Source organism: Lepisosteus platostomus, chromosome 19 (assembly GCF_059453375.1).
Source record: "Lepisosteus platostomus isolate fLepPlt1 chromosome 19, fLepPlt1.hap1, whole genome shotgun sequence".
Taxonomy (NCBI): Eukaryota; Metazoa; Chordata; class Actinopteri; order Semionotiformes; family Lepisosteidae; genus Lepisosteus; species Lepisosteus platostomus.
In genome coordinates, this window is record NC_142629.1 from 16,655,390 (window position 1) to 16,677,040 (window position 21,651).

The 21,651-nt window shown below is 42.5% G+C and overlaps 1 protein-coding gene across 5 annotated transcripts in view; it reads left to right on the forward strand.

The window, feature by feature from the left end:
• The window catches only part of LOC148645262 (CREB-binding protein-like), a 56,743-nt gene that overhangs the window by 13,216 nt on the left and 21,876 nt on the right, over positions 1–21,651 (forward strand). For 4 of the 5 annotated variants that reach the window (XM_088612641.1, XM_088612643.1, XM_088612645.1 and 1 more), the window contains exons 2-10: positions 8,241–8,920; positions 14,698–14,883; positions 14,972–15,233; positions 17,203–17,316; positions 18,107–18,349; positions 18,562–18,667; positions 19,006–19,152; positions 19,730–19,847; positions 20,207–20,390. In XM_088612641.1, the coding sequence (XP_088468767.1) occupies positions 8,241–8,920; positions 14,698–14,883; positions 14,972–15,233; positions 17,203–17,316; positions 18,107–18,349; positions 18,562–18,667; positions 19,006–19,152; positions 19,730–19,847; positions 20,207–20,390 (2,040 nt within the window). The remainder of the gene's footprint in view (positions 1–8,240; positions 8,921–14,697; positions 14,884–14,971; positions 15,234–17,202; positions 17,317–18,106; positions 18,350–18,561; positions 18,668–19,005; positions 19,153–19,729; positions 19,848–20,206; positions 20,391–21,651) is intronic. The other variant, XM_088612642.1, reaches the window with a different exon arrangement.

Below are 21,651 nucleotides of genomic sequence, written 5' to 3' on the forward strand. Positions count from 1 at the left end.
TTGGCACACTGAAAGGTTCTTTGAAAGCTAAATTTCAGATTGACAGGATAGACAAAACAATGATTAGCTTTGGTATAAAATGTAACACCAGGACATTTCAGTAGCAGTGGAAGTGGAAAAGTTTTTTTTTTCTACAGCAAAGTTTGAAGCTAGGGTATATCCTATTCCAGCTATTCCTGAGCTTGGAATCTACTGGTAGTCCATTAGACACTAGAAGAGGAGGGTGTTTAGGTTAATGTGCATGATCTTATTTGATGGCAAATGAAAATCAAAGTATACTAAAAAGCAAATAACTGGGCAGGAAGATTGAGATCTAGGTCTTGTACCACATGTATTAAATTAGTAGAGATTGTGTTAAGCAAGAGTAACAGAAAAGCATGCTTCAGATGCTCTGAATCTTACTCAGTGAAGAATACCATGCTATAGATTTTCTGTAGCTGTGCACAAGAAAATTTTTGTTAATGAAGAAACTTGCATAGGTAGAAAGATCTGCACTGATCCAAAACTGCCTATATTTGTACTCATTTTTAGACAGCTGTGCTTATTTACAGGAGCAGTAGAGCTAGACCCCAGCTGCATCCCAGTTATAAGTCTAGAGCCCCTATGTCCGTATTATTCCAGATTTGAAATATTAAACCCTTAAATCTTAGAAACCGGGTTTGGTAAAGAAGATCTGGCTCTGCCGAAAAAAAGAAAACTTTTCCATGTAGTCTACTATATGACATTGCTTAGGAGTCTTCCACCTCTGTTTCTTTATACTCCAGTAGGTTGAAGCATCCAACGATCACAGGAGCCTTGCTCAGATGGTGCTGCTGCTGAATAGCACAAAATAAAAGGGAAGCTTTTCCTAAGCTCTCTGGTGCTTTGGACTGGAGTCTGTATGGTAACGAGCTGATAGTGTGGCTCAAGCGCGACGGCAGAGGCAGCTGTTGCAGGTTAAATCCAGACTCGGACCCTCAGCCCCGATCGGTCTGCAAATAGTGCGCGATGGGCATTTACTGCTAGACATATTATGTGTTCAGTTTTACTACTGATCATATTCCTGTTTTCCTTACTTCCTCTTAGTGGCATTTCTTACTTGAATATGCATCTGAAGTAAAAAATTTTTTGAGCAGCAAACCATGAACAACAAAAACAAATGGACTTTGCGCTAAGTGGATCAAACTCTAGGGTCACTCTTTATTTGAAACTGTTTGATACAAAAGTGCTTTTTTCATTGGTTAGACGTTTTTCTGTTAGTACATAAGTAAGGCCAGGTTGGTTTGGAAACCGTAGTATATCCAGCTAGTGCTTTTGTTCAGTTTTAAGTGCATTGATTTTGTTTTGCAACATGAGCACTGTGCATAGTTAATAGATCAGGAACATGCCAGATCCATAAACACCCGCTGTTTCCTTTGAAAACTGGACTTGCTTTACTATGAAGTGCTGGGCAAGTGCAGTGCTAGCACTCCTGTAAATACCTGTGGTTTCAGTTCACAGTTGACACTGTTTTCCTTTCTGTGATTTCCTTTCATGTTCATGTCTGATCATAATTCTTCCATTTCATTATTGCATTTTCTTAGTTTATCTTCCAGTGGACAGTATTTTGCCCCACTAGGTTTAACAAGATTGACTTGCTAGTCTTTTCTGTTGCTGTGATAAGCCAGACATTACAGTTGGCTGTCAATGATGGTAGCTGCCCTGCAGCGTCTTCTCGCTACAGTTGTGCTTTTCTGGTGCAGGAGAAGATTACTTGCCTTTCAAATTTGTCAAAACAGAAATTTGCAGTGTTTTAGTATGTGCTCATAGAAATTAAATGGAAGTTGATGAGAATTCCATTGATGTGAATTATGAATGAAATACATTAAATTCTGAGGTGTGCAGAAACATTGTCGTCTGCTTATGTAGAGGAAAGTTCTTCCTTACTGGGAGGTGCTGCACTGTGCAGCATAACAACCAGGGAACCTAAAGAATTTAAAAGGAGAAGAAATGGGAAAGCTTAGACTGGTCAAGTCAATCTCCAGATTTTCAGTCCAGCTGCCCAGTATTTTACATACAGAAGAAGACATTAGTTGGAACAAGTCAAGAATAGACAATCTCAAAGTGGCTGTAATAACGCATCTCATGATTACATAGGTCCTATAGGAATGGTAGTGAACTGTTGCTTCATAGGTTGCCTGTCTGTTGGCATGGTGGATTTATTGCTGTTTTCATCACAAAGTTGACATTTACTTGTAAGGATTGTATGATTAATGACTTTTACTAATGTTGTAAACCTAGTAAATGTGAAATCATGTATGTCTTTGCTATGTATTATATGGATTTTGTAGATTAAATGTGCCGGTGCCATTTTGATTGGTTCTAAATCGCTGTAATTAGTGAGAGTTAATAGGCCGAAAAACATTTTCTGTACTCTTGGAATGTTAGAGACTTGACTATGCACATTGTCGTTCACCACAGCCAGCAATTTCTAACCCAGCAAAAAACATCACAACCACAGAACTATCTGCAACAACCACTACAAGAGATCTGATGGCTGCATGACGCTATATCGATCAGTTTGTGTTGCTTTCAGAAGTGGCCACACACTGCTCACCTGTGATTTTCACGGAGGACCTTATGCCCAACCCAGCATAAACACATTGGTAATTTGTTAGTTTACTGCGCTTGCAAGTTTCTGTTGATACTGAGTACAGAAAAATCATATCCCTGTAACTGTTCATCTCCATTTTCATCTGGAAAGTACGTTAGTGGGTGAAATGATTAATTAGTGCAGTAGATCGTTTAACAGTTTTGATAGGAACTGTTGGAACAGATGGGTTGTATGGGATGTAGCAGGTTTGTCTGAGATGCTGCCAGACTAAGAATGACTGACTGATGAGGTGGTGTCTTTACTAAAAGGGAGCCTTTTCAGGCTTTTGTAAATTGGGGAGTGGAGGATAACCATTAACCTGGCCTGGTTCTGTCATGAGGATGAGATCAAGAGTTGATTCTCGTGGAGTTCTACATGTTGTTCCCCCCTCATAAGAGTTCTTAGTGCTGGTCACCTGCCCCTCCTCCCACATGGAACACACATACTGGCCTTATCCATTCTGTGTGCCGAGTGTTGGAAACTTCCTAGGGCTGGAGACTCCTGCTTCTTGTACAGTGGAAAATGCATAGTGGAAAGCAAAAGTTAGTGATTTATTGAAGAGGCGCTCTTCTTTTCCTGCTGGTACTAGTACAAACTAAGCACACAGAGCATGCATCACACTGTGATGACCTTATTCTATGGTTTGCTGTGCCTGCATGGAGATGTGTTTTGTTGGTTTGTGTGCTTTGATCGTGTTGGAATAAACTGTGGTGCAGCCTGAAATGACGGGGTCAAGCTGAATGGGCTCCAAATTGTTGATTGTTGTAAACTGTGCCTTTTAAGATGGAGTTTTAATGAGTTTTCCTGACTGTGATGAAGCTTCATTGAGCAGTGGGTAAATCCTTTACATGCTGATGTGACTTTTGAGTCACTCCCAAATACTATTTATAACTATATATACTATTTATCACTGCAGAAGAGCTATACCTTTCATTTTGAGAAAGCATTAGTTCACACAGTCGTAGGTTTTTATGTCTTCTCATAGGGCGATAACATCATTTTGTGCATTAAGCTTACATAGCTTTTGTAAAAGGCTTTGCTTTGATTTGGACAGAGAAGTCATAAAGGTATTTGAAACCTGCTGACTTTTTTAATGCTCTAGAATGGAAATACCCAGTGGTATTGCTGATGGTCAAAGCAAATAATTCTAATAACAGAAACTGCAACATTAACGTTTATGTATAGGGATATTTTTGTCAGGTCTTAAACTTTTGGGGGAAAAAAATGAACAAAGAGCCCCTTCCATGTTTACATTTAACCTAGTTGTGACTAATTTTCTCCCCTTTTGTAGTTATGACAGAATTTCATGTTACTTAGAATAAACAGGTTATCTCCAACAGACATGCATCATTTAATCATGGCTCTCTAGATGACTTACTCAGGCAGCACTGTTTGTATTGCAGAACAAGTCTATCCCAAAACGGACTCGGTCTGATCAAAAGTGGGAACAAAACGTTATCCAATCTAAATTTGAAAGCGCTTTCCTCAATGGTTTTGGATGCTTCACACTCATACCTTTTGTGATACGTTGAAATAAATTCCCATAAAGTTTAAAATTAAGCAACAGTAGTAGAGAAATGATTTGAAAGGTTGATTTAGTCCAGAAGCAAGCGTGTTCAGTTGTCATGTAACATGGGGGGGTTGCGAATTTCATTGGTGCTGCTCACGTGTTGTGTGTGCATCGTCCCGTCAGGAGTGCCTGTGAAGAGCAGGATCCCGACTGGACCTTGGCTCTGGCGAGTTTGGAGGAGGCGTGTTTGGGCTTTTCATCCATCTTAATATCTGCTGTCTTTGCCAGCATCATTTTTGTATCTTCATTAATGAGAGAGAGCTTCATGAAAGCTGCATTTTGAATAGTTCCTAAATGTGGAATGTCACCTGTATCGAGTACTTTTTTCATTTTAATTGCCAAGAGCGTGCTGTCCCTTCTACTTTATAAGGCTGAATGGATTTTCTACATGCAGCACAACTGAATATGACTGCAAACCCCCAGGTGCAGATATCGTTCTGCAGGAATTTGCTTCTATCTATTAGCTGTGTCATGTAATTAGAATCTCCATAGCTCTGTTTATGGGGAGCTAAAAGCCCTGTTGTAAACGAAGAAGAAAGAATTCTTAATTCTCTTGAATCCCAACATCTCCCTAAGAGGGGTTGGGGGATTGTATAGACCTTTTGAAAATTGGGCAGTTTAGCATGGATTGTTTGGGATGCTAGTTAAGATTGTATAGATGTTTTTAGTTAATTATAATGTTGTAGTTCACTGAAGATCATTATATAAGAAACAGAATTTTAGAGAAAATTGTATTCCCCTTTCCTTCATTTATACCACTGTTGGACAAGCTGTTGGACACAAGAGTCGATAGAATCGTGACAATAGGGTTGAGTAATTTTTCTGGCTGCCCTGTTCTGTTCTGAGCAGATGGTGAAAAGTGAAAAGGTCTGCGTGTTATCCTGGCTGTTTTTTCAGCACTGACGGGGGTTCTCTTTTGAGCCGGAGAGGAGATCGAGCCTCCGGCTCCAGTAATTGACTGAAACCTGATACTCTCGCGTTGCAGGGAGAGCCGATGCCACTCTGTGATCTCCAGCAGTGCGTTATCTGACCGCATTGACAGTGATTTCCCTTTTCTCCAGTCAGATAAACAGTGTTCTCAGGCAGCGGTTTGGGTACATTAAAGCATGGCCGTAGCTCTGTGCTCATGTTTGGCAACGTGATATATTTGGCATTTGCAGTCGCGTGCTGTTGTGGCTTTGTAGTGCTAAGACACGTTCCGCTGTGCTTCCACCACGTTCAATTTCAGCAGTGTCAGGAAGGCTTCCTGAAATCACGCTTGTGAAGCTGGCTTCCAAAAGAGTCATCTTGCATCTCCCTTGTTCCTCTTAACTTAAGTGTTGGGCTGTACAAGGCTGTACCGTTGAATTTTGTCGGGTGCAGGTGTAAAATCATTCTCGTCAATTCTGAAACATGGTTTCACTGGCATGCCGGTTTTCTTTTAGGAAATGCGTCAAAGGAATATTTTTATGCCTACATCTGAACAAAATGCACTGCTAAGTGTCTGCGAGAAGTTCCAGTTGACAAAGATCAGTCTTTGTGTGGTGTCTGTGTCACTGATATGGTGCATCTTCTCCTTGGGGATCCTTGTGAGCCACTGCAGAAGAGAAAGTTAATGTGATCTGATAAATTTGCATGAAATGTAAACAGGGTCCTGGCTAGCACAGTGGGAATAGTATACACCGTGTGGACAGAGGGACCCATCTAAGAGTAACAAGTAACTGAGCGCATTACTACTTTTAAAAAGCTAACGCATATTGGAATAGGTAATATTCAGGAATGTCCAAATACAAAGAAAAAAAACTTAAGTACACCACTGTTTAGAGTGGATCTTAGTCTTAGGAGTGGTGGCCTATACTGTTAATGTCCTTAAAATTAAACCTACAGTTTGCAGCTGTGACCAGCAGCTCATGTTAGAGCATGATCCCTGACTGTCATTTCAGTTTTGCTGTCCTCCACCATGCTACTCTACAACTGAAAGCATGTAACTTTGACACAGAGAAAAAAATCTTTGTCATATTTTTCCTTTTTAACCTTGATTATTTTGTATAGAAGAGCAAAAATTGAATGCCTGAGCAAAAGCATTGCTACTCCCTCTGATTAACTCGCATACGTACACAGACGCACATCTTTTGTTTGTAGTCGTGAATGAGACGCGTTGTAACTAACGTGATTTTATTTCATCACCCAGTACACATAGCAGCAATAACGTGAGTGAGAGAATGTTTCATTAATGATTGTGCGTGTTTCACCCTTTTCACGTTGAATCTCAAGTTCATATAATCCTTTAAAACTGTTACTTGCTGGCGTTCAGTTGAAACGCAGTGATACTCATTGTGGTGGGCCATAGGCGAGTTGACCACACTGGGAGTTTCTCTGTTTGAATTTGTAATGGCTCAGGAAACCGTTCGAGAGAGACAGATATTTTTAGCAGGCACAGGAATTGGATGTCGAGCAGCGAGAGGCTGTTCAGCTTCAGCTAGAACTTAGGTCTGCGGTGCTCTGAAACCAAAACAATGCTTTGCGTTTGGCAGCATTCCAGGGCTGGGGCATTAGCACAAGACTTGGCAGCGATCTCGCCGTCTGCCATTCAGAGAATTATACTCCGGCAGAGTCAGCGAGCGAGAGTGAAACGCACAGACGGCGAAATGCCTTTGCTGCGAAATGTCTCGAAAGGAAGTATGGTGTTGTAACTCCTGCCGTACCTCTCCATGATGGGGCTGTCGTTGAGCGGCTGTGATATGTGGTTACGGTGGCAGGGTTCAGTCAGGTTCATTGATTTGCGTGGTGTGGATGGCGGCTGCTGTTGAAGGACCCCCGGCGCGCTGGAGGTTGAGCTGCGCTCTGTGGTCAGATGTTTACACTGCTCTCACTGGCCTGAACACCAGTACAGCAGCGGCAGCTCACAGCTGCAAGTCCCTGGGATTGCTGAGAGCAAGCACGCTTCTTCATGTGGAGCAGTGTATTTCACCTCATGCTTTTCCCACAGTACATAAAATACCATTCAGAATTGATTTTAGTTTCTTTTCTAAATGTGGTTTTGAATCTGGGTCCCCCTGATGTGATGTGAAATTGAGGTGTGGATGAAAAAAGTGAATCATGAAGTTCTTCTGGTTTGCCCTTTGTTTTTTTACCATTTGATACAAACCCTGATCACACATTAATTCCTGTAAGCTTGCAAATAGGTTTGCAACAAATGTGAATACTAATTGATTAATGCAATCCTTTTGTGATGTTGCATGGTCAGATTTGAAACTACTCTGATAAGCAGTTCAGTTTAAGAATGTGGTTGTAAAATATACTGTTACTTCAGTAACGGTAAAAAGCCATCTCTTCAGGTTGCAGTTTTAGGCCATACTATACTGTAGGCATATATAAAAAGTGTTAAATTCTCACTGTGAAATTGTGTATTTATATTTGCTCTATTGTATGTCTTGTACCTCTGGTAAGGTGCATTTAGTTCCATATTTAATATGTCAGTCACTCAATTTTGAATGTGAAGTCATTTGTTTAAAGAATGTTTGTCTGTATTGATCATGGTGGAAAGCAGTGGTACCAGAGTTCTCCGGGGGGGGGTTCTGACAAATGTCTGTGAGGGATTAGGGCAACCAAGCTCACCTCTGACACTAACAACCCTCTGTCTCCAATATTTGGAGCTGACCCCTTGCTTAATTCCGCACCCTGTAGGTGGGTCTGACCTTCTTAACCTGCATTGAGAGGGCTGCTTGCACCTAACTTCTCAGTAACGCTCCCCAGCACCTTTCGTCTTTGTATTTACTGTATAATAGATTTTAATTTTTTGGTCTTAGTCACGTTTCGCGATGAGCGGTATTTGTCTCTGAATGACAGTTTTGGACATGTTATAGGCTTATCTGACACCTGTGCCATGTTGGATGCTTCTGGTGGAGCAATAGAACAGCTGAAGCCGTACCTTTTTGCTGTGCTGCTGTGCACCTTTCTGTTAGTGACGTCTACGAAATAATACGTTTTGCTTACATGAGATCGTTAAGGCAGATGCACAACTTTCATACAATTTATAAGCAAACTGATTTTTCTCTCTCTTTGTTTTCTCTTTCCTAGTAGACTTGGGATCGCTCTTTGACCTGGAGAACGACCTTCCGGACGAACTGATTCCCAATGGAGGGGACATGACGCTTGGGAGCATGCCCTCCAACGGCGGCTCTGGGATAGGGAGCATGGTCCAGGACGCAGCCTCCAAGCACAAGCAGCTGTCCGAGCTCCTGCGGGCTGGGAGCAGCCCCAGCCTTAATGCAGGAATCAACTCGGGCAGCCCCCAGCCAGGCATGGGCAGCCAGCAGGGTGCCGCCGGGGGGCTGGGGGGCTTGGGCGCGTTAGGCAAGAGCCCCCTGAACCAGGGCCTGCAAGTATCTGGCGGCTCCCCCACCGTCCCCTCCCAGGCCCAGAAGCAGGGGGCCGCCCCCACCAACCCGAGCGGCGCGGGGATGGGCATGAACGCCGGCTTCAACCAGGCCATGCTGAACAGCACCCAGGCCCACGGGCTCCTGAACCAGAACTCCCAGCCGCAGGGCCAGGTGATGAACGGCTCGCTGGGGTCCGTGGGCCGAGGCCGGGGGGCAGCTGGTTTGCAGTACTCCGGCCAGGGCTTGCCGGGCGCGGCGGGAGGCGGCGGCGGGGCGAGCGGCGCGGGCAGCGTGCTGGCGGAGACCCTGACCCAGGGGGCGCCCCAGCTCGGCGGGCTCCCGGCCATGAGTGCGCAGCAAGCTGGCGGCATGAATAAGGTGAGTGCCTGGCTTTTAATGACCCTGACTGGAGCGTATAGATGGGATGTAAGCCATGAACCCGGCACAGGGCACGTGGGGCTGAGCTGATCGCTTCAGAGAGTAGTCGACATGCTGGGGAGGCGACACGATTCGTTACTAAGCATAATGGAATTCTGTCGTAAGCAGAGGGAAAGGTAGTTAAGTGCATCTCTACCGATTTGGACCCATATTCTGAATCTGCTGTGTCTGAAATGACTCTGGGGTTAATTGGCAATTTGAAGTAGAGCCCAGTAAAATTATTTATTGAACAGGAAGGCCGTATAACAAAAGAATCTTTTGACAGATTCTGCTGTAGCATTTTAAGTTGACAGCTACGAGAACAATTTGTTTTTTTTGTGCTTAATTCACAGTGTTAATGCATCTGCTGACCTTCAGAAGTTTAACATCTAATAAAACTCTGGAATTGTTAGAATTGGTCTCTCTCCCTTCTGTACTTTACTCCGTTGGCTGTCATCCTTTCTCACTGCTTCCCTTATGCAGTTTGTCCTGCTTGTTGCTGGTTTCTATTTACTGCAGGCTTATAGTCAATAGGCCATTGGATTTCTAATTTGATTTTCAAGGGAGTGTACTGTGGAACTGTATTAATCTGATAAGCTCTCTGAGGTGTATTTTGCGTTCATTGTGGTAGTTCCAGCCATTGTGAGGCACGGTTCTCTTTTCAGGAATTAGTGCAGGTCAGTCCACGGATCGTTTTCTTCCTGTTCCAGATAATTGTCAGTTCATTCTTTCAGGTAATCTGGTGCGGTTCTTCAGTTACACGTTACGAGTTCAAGGCATCATTTTAATCTGCGTTGGGGATTCCTTCAGCTTATCTTCATGGGAACGTAGGAGAGCCGCGAGGCTCTAGGGGGTGAAACAGCGGTAAAATACCATGAGGCAAATAGTTCTGAGCCTTCTGTTTCACAGTACTGTTGTCAGTGGAATATTATTGGGGTGATCACCAGCTTGTTTTCTTTATGCCTAGAAGGAGCAATAGCAAGGTGACAGTAGAATCTGGAAACCAGTAATAGATTTGTCACAATTGTATGCCACTAATACAACACGCAAATGTTAAAAGCTGTTCAGGCAAAACATTAATAGGGTCATGGTTTTGAGTATATATGAATCCCCTAACCATGCAACAGAAGTAGGCCAAACTGCTCCAGCACCTATACTGGACTCTGACAGATGATGTTTTCTGCCGTCTACTGTCACTGCCCACAGAAAATCTTAATTTCCTTCATAGATTTTTTATGCTGGCAGGACTTGCAAGTTCTGACAGGCCATGAAGTGTTAAATGCCGTTAACGTTTCTGCATTCACCTTTTATCAAAAATTACTTGCATATGAATATAGTAACAGTTTTTAAGTGTCCGAGTTCCTTTCACAGATGCTCTTAAATGGGGGGGAAATGTGTCAAGTTAACTTGGAACATTATTTCTTAGTATATATAATGCTCACAGCATTATCCATCAATTGGAAAGCTGCTTAATCCTGTAAGGCTCCATCCATAAAAGCACAGGGCTCAAGGCAGGACCATACTTTGAGACATTTGGCACTACATGAATTTGCTGTAATTTTTTACAAACTGATTCTTCCTAGGTTTTTCATTGATTGCTGGTTTCAATGCATTCAGTTTCATGGTTTGCCTGTGATTAGTTCTTTGCTCAGTCTGGGCATTAGGGGATAATGTGGTCAGTCGGTGGTGTTCCTGCTCTTATAGAGTCGGTGTGAATTAGTGCAAGTGATTTGCAAAGATCAGTAGAGATGGCACGTTTTTACTGATCTGCTCTCAAAATCGCTCAGCATCTGAGCAGTATCATATCAGCCCATCTTTCTTTGTTCTTTGTTTTCTGTATGTTCTGGTTGCAGTGAAAAAGGGAAAAAAATGATTTTTTTGATTGAGGATAGAAGGCAAGAATATAAAATATCTACCCACTGTTAATTAAACAGTAAATTGTTGCTAGTTTTGTCACTTGCCAAACTGAAGTCATAATGCATCAGAACATCACAATGAGTTGCTGCTGTCTGTCTGCAAGTGTACTCACACATTGAATGTAAAAGAATGAGGTGTGAGCCACGCTTTGAACAAATATATAGCCAGGTACTCTTGTTCGAAGTTGTATTTGAAGTGTTTGAAGTATTTGAAGTTTTTGCAAAACAGATTACTAGAACTTAAGGCTGTATAGTTTGTTTATATGGGATATGATTTCTAATTCCTAGAAGTACGTTTTTATGGGGAACAGAACTTGGGAAGCTTCAATTCTGAGGTGAACCTGTTGTCCACTGGTACTTACATGGTCATGAGTCAATTTGTGATCCTGGTTAGGTCTTAATGTGGATAACCTCTCTGCCTGCTCATCACTTGCTTGTTTTTTGGTTTGTTGCTCAGTGGTAACTTAGTGTACAGTAGTGATCAGTTTAACACCGTAGAAAATCTGTCCCTTTTGAGGGTGCCATCGTGGATCCTCAGATTCACACTTATCAGTGATGTGAGTTCATGCCGGCCTCTCTGTTGCCTCCAGTTTCCTGGAAGTGTTTTGCAGAGTTGTAGCTCTGCGCAAGTGAGAGAGATGGATCTCGTTTAATAACTGCAGAGGTTTTCAGCTTGACGTGCAGGAGCACATCGCGTCACACAGGAAACCAGTTGATTCCGGTTTATCAAAGACCCAGTCTTCTAGCCACAGAAAGGTGCTAACCACAACTGGTGGGGGGCAGGGGGAATTACATAGGAACCAGCACGGGTTCGACTGACGTGCTTGCATCTTGTAACCCCACAATGATTCATAGAATTCCTCTTGTTTGCATAAGCAAACATTTGTAGTCTGTTCAGCGTCGGGTTCAGACCAGGCTGTTCTTAGATGTGACAGGTCTTTTTCCTCTGAACGAGCAGTACATTGCTTACTAGACCTGCAGATGTAGAAATGTTGTCAGTTGTCAATCGAAGGCAATTATATGTGAAAGATCACTAATTATGTACCCAGTGGTATAAACCGTTTTCCAAGCAGACCTTCTTGGGTTTGGTGTAGACATTGGTGTTCAGCTTTCATGTAATTTTTCACTGTTACTGTTAGCTCTAATTGAGTGGATAGTTTTTATAAAAGGAATAAACAGTTTTGGTCATTGTTAATCGGTTTGTATTGTAGTGCAGTATCACTCACCTGGTTACAGATCCGTTTTGAAAAAACCCATTGCCATCAAAAAAGTGTACAGTGTAATGTCGGATTTTGTGCAAAGCTGTGGAAAATGTGGTATTTATATAAAATAGTGTTTTAGAGATGAGCAGTTTTCTATGAATAACTATGGAAAAGTATACAAAAACATGCTGTTTACATTTTTAATTTGCTTTGCAATATATTTCCAATACCCATATATAGGTGTCAGTGTGCTTTTACAAAAGTAGATTTTCTCTCTTGTGATCTAAATTTTGTGCATGTTCAATAACTTGTCAAGCTTTGTAGTGAAGTCACTTTTCTTGGGTTCAGCTTGCTTTCAAACTAGTGTGCAGTATAACTTCTTAAAGGCAGCCACCAGTGGTTGCATTTAGAGCCCTGCTTAAGACCCAGCTATTTTGACTTTGTAATAGGTTCCATTTTTAAACTAGCCTGCAGATTTCAGAAGAAATCTCCTGACTTTTAAAAATCAAGCAGGTGACAAGGGAAATTAGTTAGCATCGCCTTTTTCATAGTCACCCTTTTCACTGAAATCGGTTTTCTTCACTCATGTAAGACCTGGCCGTGTATTGAAGCACTTGAAAATCTTATGGTAGACTTTGAATATTTTAAAAACTAGAATGTAGACAACATGCCTGTAGCATGTACAATAAAATCTTTAGAATACTAACGTCTATAGGGATAATGTGGTTTTTAGAAGTAGTTTTTGTGTTAAAGTTAAGCCTGGTGGTATGCACACATCCAGTGAAACAGAAAAGTAAATGGAACATTTCAAGTTTCCTTAACGTTGACGAACCACCATTACGGATGCTATTTACCTTGTACGTTTGCCATGAAGGCAGCAAATTTTGTCAGAGGAAGGGTCTTTAATCCATGGTTTTGGCTGCCTGAAAAGGGCCCGTGGGGAGTGCCCCATGAATTAGCTCGGTTTTAAAGAGCCTGCCCTGACACTTCCAACAGAAACGCAAACACGGGTCTTTCATCTTGTATCTGTGGTGCGTGCAGTGTCTGCATTGTTCCGTAGTAAATCCCGTCTGCGTGTGTGTCTGGCTTTGCAGCACTGCGCCCGGTGTGCCATTAAGGGAAATGTGCTGTAAATCATGTTAAGTGGACAGTGCGTGGCGAGATGGTGGGGGTGGAGAGAGCCGGGCCAGGCGATTTGAATAAAAGGTTTCCTTTGGCCTCTGTTGTCTGGCTGTTAAGTGGTTAGTGCTGACTGCTGCGTGTCTGCATGTGTGGGGGTGTGCCGAGGGAGAGCCGCTGATCTGTGGCGAAAGCTGGTTTCTCCGCTGCTTTTATCTGTCTGCTGGATCGCTGTCAGGGTACCAAGGCGCTGTGCACCCAGCGCTGGGGTCTGGAGTAGAGGAATCTTGTGCTTTTTTTTTGAACTCCCATCACTTACGTCTGTCTGGAATTTCAGCCTCAGCTGGAAAGAACAGCCTTTTCTGTTTAAAACTGTGATATAGTTGTGTGTTTTTGTGGGGGAGTTTTTGCTCAGATTAAGGGGAGTGCCAGTTTTTGTTCTGAGACCGTTGTAATGCAGTGGTGAAACAGCCAGAGTTGGAGAAAATCAGTCCACGGGTTTGCACACAGGAACACCACCACAGGGCTGCTTTATAACCCCCTGCCTGACGTGCAGAATATATTAATAAACTTTTATTCAGGTTTTGGGGCTCGAATCCAAAAATGATCTGCTAATTGTTGAGACTTTTAACAAGAACAAACATTGATTAGAGTGCTTAATGAAGACTTAATTTTGAAACTTGAAATGGGTTATTTTGGAGTACATTATGGTTGTTGAATTTTAAGCACTTGTTTTAAGAGTGACGTACGTAAGAGTGAAACGACACTGGTGTGAAATGTGCCACAGAATATACAACTTTAAACTAGTAGCTGGGAGACATCTGTTGTGTAATACATTTTTTGTTTGAGTAAGCAATTCATTACAGTGAATATTCACTATGAAGTTGTCCTATTCAAGCTGTGGATGTGACCAATTAATTTTGAATAGGAGCTTAGATTTCAGAGTTAAACGAGAAAAGCTAACTAATGAGCAGTTTGTCTCATCTGCTTAACCTTATTTTGCATTATTTGAGTTGGTTGATTTGATGTTTTTTCTCGACAAGCTTTACATTTTAATAGGAAATGCTTGTATACACGTTACTTTAATTGGACTTTTACAGATGGAACATATGCTTTTCATTTTGAACTTTTGTCACATTGGACAGTGCAACAGAATTGCAAAAGGAGAAGGAGCTTGCTTACCCGTCTTGGGAGAGATTAAAGCACACAACCCTACAAATTGGCAATTAACTGAACTCTGAATGGGCTAGTTGCAGTACTGTAAGAATCGATGGGAGTTCGGTTTTCTCCCCCTCTGGTGTCCACTTGACCATTGTTTGTTTCGTATTGGCTGTGCTGTAAAAATGCAGTGCTTCTAAGGGGTAACCTGGGAAGGCTACAGTCTGAAATGTTTAACTTGCAGTATTTCCCCATGAGGGGACAAGAACATCAACATTAAATAGCAGTGATTTAGTTTGTCTCGGGAGGCAGCGGTTGTAATGGCCTGTGCGCTCTCTTTCAGATGGGGTTGCCGGGGAGCAGCAGTCCTTTTGGCCAGCCATATGGGCAGAACACAGGGCAGCAGCTGGGGACTACAGGGGTGAACCCAGTCAACCCCCAGCTTCAGAACAAAGCAGGGCTGTCCAACAGCCTGCCCCCTTTCCCCACAGACCTGAAGGGGGCTGCCGTTACCAGTGTGCCAAACTTGGTAAGTCCCGAAGTTACAAGCGTTTCATCCCTAAGATCGGTAGTCTGTGGAGCTGTCTAGACACACCTCTCCATGCCTGTGCCTCCAGACCCAGATGCAGCAGCAGCCCCAGCAGCAGGTGCCCTCGGTGGGCATGGTCCCCAACCAGGCGGTCTCCACCGGGCCCACCGCCGACCCGGAGAAGCGCAAGCTGATCCAGCAGCAGCTGGTGCTCCTGCTCCACGCCCACAAGTGTCAGCGGCGGGAACAGGCCAACGGGGAGGTGCGCCAGTGCGCCCTGCCCCACTGCCGCACCATGAAGAATGTCCTCAACCACATGACGCACTGCCAGGCCGGCAAGTCCTGCCAGGGTAAGAGGGAGGCTGGGAGATCAGGGGGGCAGGGGGGCTGGCGACGCAGTGCTGTCCAGAGGTAGAAAGATCTCGTGATGGCAGCAGTGGCTGTTGCCCTTTTCAGAATACACTTGTCTTCGTGCAGTAGTTGGACGGACTGAGCTAGGGTTTAGGCAGCTGCCTTTTATTTAACCTTCAGATGGTAGCCTGGCACAAACTCGTAGCCCACTCGGATTGTTTTGGGATGTTCAACCAGAGTTATGTTAAAAAGTAATTTTCATTTCTTAGGGGTTAAAAATAACATCGGATCGGTTTGGAAATTCTAGTCTTGGTCCAGATGTGGCATGTACGCAGTCAGCCTTAGTGGTTATTCTTTGCCGCAGTAATTGGCGAATGCCGTTGCAAACGAAGAAATTCTGAGGAAGCCAGTCAAAATGATTTTTTCATGCCAGCTGATTTAACTAGGAGGGGTGGAGCTTTCAAGAGTAAGTGGCGTGTAACGTAAATGGCTGCTGTGGTATATATTGTATGTGCCTTTTTAATCTTCCTGTCAAGTAAAGGTTGAAAGTAGCTCTAGACTCAGTATTTAAAGTTCATTTTTTTACTCATTATTTTGTAAACTGTTACCTTCTTTTGTTTTTTAGCATTTCTGCATTTGATAATTTCCATCTTCTTGTTAAAACTATTGCCAGATTTAAAGGTGCAAAACATTAAAAATTAACATTTTGAGAGAATTAAACGAAGTGTGACGGTGACTGATTAGTTAGGGCAATGTTACGTCTTGAGCATAGCCCTTAGCTCCAACAGAGAAAGAAACACATTTAGTGAATTGAGGGAAGAGCTCTTAGTCTTTTTCTGGAGGGACTGGTTGTGATGATGAGCCTTATTTCACTCTGACAGTGTCAGCATCTTGCAGGGTATGAGGATAGATGTGCGTTTCGGTTTGCCCAGGCTGACTGCAGTGAGAACGAGGCGTACTCCACACTGTATGTTGTGACTGCATTGTCATCCACACGTCCATCATTCTGACCTCCTTTTGTATTGAAACATATGTTCCTATGTGTATAGTGATAATGCAAGTCTTGTAATTCTTCCAAATCAAGACGACTGTAATGTAACAGGTCAGGGACTGCATGCCCTCATGGTGTGTGGACAGGTGATCAGTTTCAAGTTTTTGTTTTGAGCCAGGGTTCACTTGTCATCGGAGAAATTGTGGTTGCCATAGTAAAATTTAGTTTTATGAGTGTCATTGGAGAGATCCAAATTGTTTCATAAACTGATGGGAATGCTTTTACTTCATCATTTCATTATGCACAGCTCTCTGTGGGTCTGCACTAAGGTGATGATTGTTTTTTTATATCGTCATTTGTCAGAATGTATTATTTTGGTAAATTACTATCACATTCCCTAGTTTTCTATGAAGCCAGTCTGCTCATTTGTGTCCTTTGTCGTAATTAGTGACGTCAAGTTCAGTACCACTCTTGCTGGACAAGCATGTGCCTGTTCACTAGTCTATGACTCCTAGAGGCCGCTTGTCATCCCAGCTCCTCCACAAATGTCTGGCAAGTATAGGAACCACCGCAAAATTCTCACATTCGCATTTTACATGAAACAGGCCTTTCATTGGTGGATTGTTTGACTTTGACATTGGTGGCTGATCACAACTCATCTTAGACTTAGACCAGTCTCCAACATATTGATGGCATGAAGGTCTTATTGTTTTGTTTTGCAGAGCAATTTGGTCATTTTTTTATTTTCACCACACCTGAGTGCTTATGCAATATTTAGTCACTCAAGTGTATCTTGGTCAGTCACAAATCCACCCGTTTTCGTTCTTAAACACATTCAGAACTGGTCATCTGCCCCATTGACAGCAAATGTAAATCCAGTTATTACAGTTATCTGATGAGTTCCATCAGATACTCCTATAAAACAAAATCCGAACTTAAATTCTAATCAGTTTTTAATGTTTTTCCTGGTGTTGCAGTTGCTCACTGTGCATCTTCTCGACAAATCATCTCCCACTGGAAGAACTGCACTCGACACGATTGTCCTGTCTGTCTCCCTCTGAAAAACGCCAGTGACAAGAGAAACCAGCAGCGTATGTGCAGTTCTACTCACCCACACAGCACTGTTAAAACAATAGTAGTTGCTTTGTGTAGACAACTGGTGATTTTATGCCTTTTATTCATTTTCTTCATTGATACAAATTTTGAAAGAATTGAAAGGACTTGTTACCACAGGCAACCAGCTCTACTTTATTAATATTCTACATAAGAAACTGACTTTTTTTACACTAACTTAACCCTTTGTTAGATATGGTAAAGAGCAATTTCCAGCATTGTGATATTAAGTTCTAATGCTAGTTTTATCCAGTTTTTATGAGACTTTTTTCCCATTCGGCCTGTGTGTTAGTGCAGTGGTCTCTGTGGCGCCCCCTGCAGGATGCAGGGGGTGGTGAAGAGCTGCGCACCCTGAGCTGTGAAGCTGTGAAAGGGAGAGAGGGCTGTTCTTGAGACAGATTCCTGTAGCGCTGGTAATCTGAGAAGCAGGGGAGGGGCTGCAGCGCGATTGGCTGAAATTCTGGTGACTCATTTAAATCCCCTACAGCAGCCCTTGAGAGCGCTTGCAGACCTACAGACACGCAGCTGTTTTGCATCTTTCTCCACTACATGCTTCTTCGACAGAAGGATGTAGTTTACTCTGGCTAGCTGTGTTCTGTGCAAAATATTTTCTCATTTTCTAAGAATAGGCCTTTTTTTTTTCGATTAAGTTTCTGTATTGGTGTGGTTTTAACAGATTTTTTCAAACATGTTACTCCTTTCACAAGTCTTGCAACACTTAACCGTAGGGTTCTTTCTTTACCCAACCTGTGTTTGTGCTTTACACAGCGATGTTGAGCTCGCCCAGCGCAGGCTTACAGAATTCGATTGGCACTGTGGGAACAGGCCAGCAGACGACGCCCACCATCAATAGCACTACTCCCATTGACCCCAGCTCCATGCAGAGGGCCTATGCAGCTCTTGGCCTGCCGTACGGCAACCAGCCCCCCACACAGACCCAGCCTCAGGTACCAGGCCAGCAGACTGCACAGACACAGCCCCACCAGCAGATGAGGCCCATGAACACACTCGGTAGGTGTCGGTGTTCTTCTCCCTTTGGAAGTATGCTGCTTCTGAGGAAGCTATGGGATATAATACTTAAACCTGCGGTGAAATAAGTGGTAAAAATTCTTTGTGAGTTTAGCTCCTCTTCTATGTTTTGTTTTCCATTGCTGAAACATACAACCATATGTTCAATAAACATGTTAACTTGAGGCTTTCTGGCTGTTTTACGCTGTTTAAAGGCACTAATCAGATGAACCTTAGTGGAGGAGGAATGGGCGTCCCAGCCCCTGAGCAGACCAGCCTTCTGTCAGACTCTTCTCTCCCTTCCTCACTCAATACCACAAAGTAAGTGTGAGCTTTGACTGTTAATAAAATGCTGTTATTCAATTTCCTCATTGCCTTCTGATTCTGCTGTTAATACGATGCTGGCTTGTGAATACTATTTGACCTCTATTGAGAGTTTTGCATTTTTAGAGTATGTGTATATTCATTCCATACACCTAACACAGCATATTTTAAACACTTCAATGTCTTTCCTTGCTTCTGTTTAATGTAACCCGTGCTTGGCTGGGAGTTAAGGTGGAGTATACCTTTTCCTTTTGAACATCAAAGACTTTATGAATTTTGTGCCTTATTTTAAGTTACACCTCAGATTAAATCTCTTCTTTGTTTTCCCCTTCCAGTCAGCTGATGCCTGATGGCACAGGCGTGGGCAATGTGGCAAACATGGGTAGCATGCCCACCGCTGCTCCGCTCTCCTCCAGTGGCGTGCGGAAAGCCTGGCACGAACATGTCACTCAGGACCTGCGCAATCACTTGGTACACAAACTGTAAGTTGCAGCAGGGTCGCTCTGATATCTGAAGGGGGTTTGGCAGCAAAGAGGCTTTTTTCCCCAGTTAAAGTTAGTGGATGTTTTCTATGTGTTTTTGTATTGGTTTGGAAATCCTCAGATGCCTTAAAGTGGACTTCTAGCCTGCATTAGAAGAAAGTCTAACTTGCACACTAGAGAAGCCATATTACAAACAAAAAGTAGTTAATTATTCCCTTTTTTATAGATTTTATCACTAAAGAATCGAGTTCTTCTAAAAAATTGGCCTCTTACTGGCCAGGTCTTAGTAGCTGGTATTTTTAAATCTAGAAGTTTAAACCATGCTGTTAAAATGAACCGTTTGCATCTTTCGTTATAAGAGTCTTGTGAGGTTACAACTCTGTTTTAACTCCAGATAAGATTGCTGCCAGAAATGTTAATAATATGGGGAAGTCTTGAGTCATTTGATCTTAAAATAGTACTATGTACATTTTTTTTTAGAATAGGGATGTTTTTGCAAAAGTTTTAAACTTGAGATTTGAAACGACTCTGCTGATTAGAAGTAATAACACAGTGACATTGCTTTTGTCCCACTCAGTGTTCAAGCCATATTCCCCACACCAGACCCGGCTGCTCTGAAGGATCGCCGCATGGAGAACCTGGTGGCTTATGCACGGAAGGTGGAGGGAGATATGTACGAATCTGCAAACAGCCGGGTATGTTCACTGATCGGTGAAAAGAATTGCTAAGGTTAAGGTGAAGGGCTCCTTTAGAATAAAGAACTGTTTCTGACTCCATTTGTTTGGACTCCATACCACATTTGTGGTGCTGTGTATCATATTCGTACACAAGTGGGTATACTTTGTCTGCAGCTTTATAATGTAATTATTTTAGAATATCTGAAGTCATAAATTCAGATGGCAAAGTAGTACATTAATCTCCAAAAGCTGCTATAAATGTATCTCCTGTAGAAACGTATTGCCCAAGCACTGTAACGGGCAGAGATTGCTTTCTGAGGGAGCTGCATGTTGTGCTACTTGTGGTCATGGCTTCATGTGCTCCTCTGTCCCCGCAGGATGAATATTACCATTTCCTGGCAGAGAAGATCTACAAGATTCAGAAGGAATTGGAAGAGAAGAGACGGTCTAGGCTTCAGAAGCAAAGCATTAATCAAGCACCAATGGCTGCCCCAGGCGGCCAGCAGCCAGGACTGGCACAGCCTTCAGCCATGGGCCCTACTCAGGCTGTGAGACCGCACAGTAAGTACTCTGAAGCCCTGGGCTGCAGTATGAGGGATGCCTGGACATGGCAAATGCATTAACATGTAATGAAACATCAGTAACCATTCACCCATTCACTATCTAGAAGGAATGCTACCATTTCAGGAAAGATTCTTATGGTAAAAGCATAAAATTGTTTTAAATTTGGGTATATACATAATTGCCCCATATAACATTATATTTCTGTATTGTTTTCAAGAGGCAATGTTTGCTTCAGTAACATTTTTTAAGTTACCTTCAGATGTTAAGACGGTTAATGGGTAGATTTGTGTCGATATTTGTGCTTATTGGTTGTTAAATTCTCTGAAGATGTCAGTCCAGCTACTCAGTGATCGTCTGTGCTTTGTAACTCTCAGAGGTTGTGCTACCTACTGTATAAAATGTAGTTTTAAGACAATGGTGTAACGGTGGCAGCTTTCTGTAATGTACACTAAACAAGGCACCCTGTTGGCAAATGATCTAGATCTAGCAGCCTAAGTTTTGTTTGGGTTTTACTTTATTCCATGCTCTGGTTATTTGTGTCCTGTGGCATTTACTACCAGCTGTGAAAATCTTTCCCTGTGTTTTCAAAAATGCTTTGATATCCGGAGTGCTTGGTGCAGTGGAAACCTCTACACGTTACGAGAGACATTCCCTGTTGAAATTGAGTTATGCCATCAGGCTCCCGTGATTGAGAGCTTCCAGGGGGCATCTTGCAATTAGGGTGATGATGTCAGGAGTTGCATAGGTTGCAGTGAGCTGGGAGTCCATTGGCTTTACTGCACAGTTGTGCACAGTCCTCTAAATGAGATTTTGTTGCATTGTTAAATTTTAACAAGGTAACCCTTGGTCACCACCATCCTCATTCCCTTTCATCATCCATTTTATTGTGGTTACAATATTGAATAAACATATTTTTTCAAATATTTGCACAAGCCTACCATATTACATGTACCTATTAGTTCTCTTTTTTTACTTGAGAATTTTTGTTTAAAAAGACCACATAAATGTGTAGATATATATTTTCCCGGCAAACTCATAAACAGACATTAGCAACATATACCATTTGTTTAATCTGATGGTCATTCCTTATGGCTTTTCCCAATTTATGGGATGAAAACTGAAATATACCATTACAAACGTTTCTTCATTTACACATTCCTGATTTTATTATACCAGTTAACCGAATTTGTGATACCTTACTGCTAACACTAAGTTCTTTAAACATTTCTGACACTTGTGAATGTGAGCACCATTAATT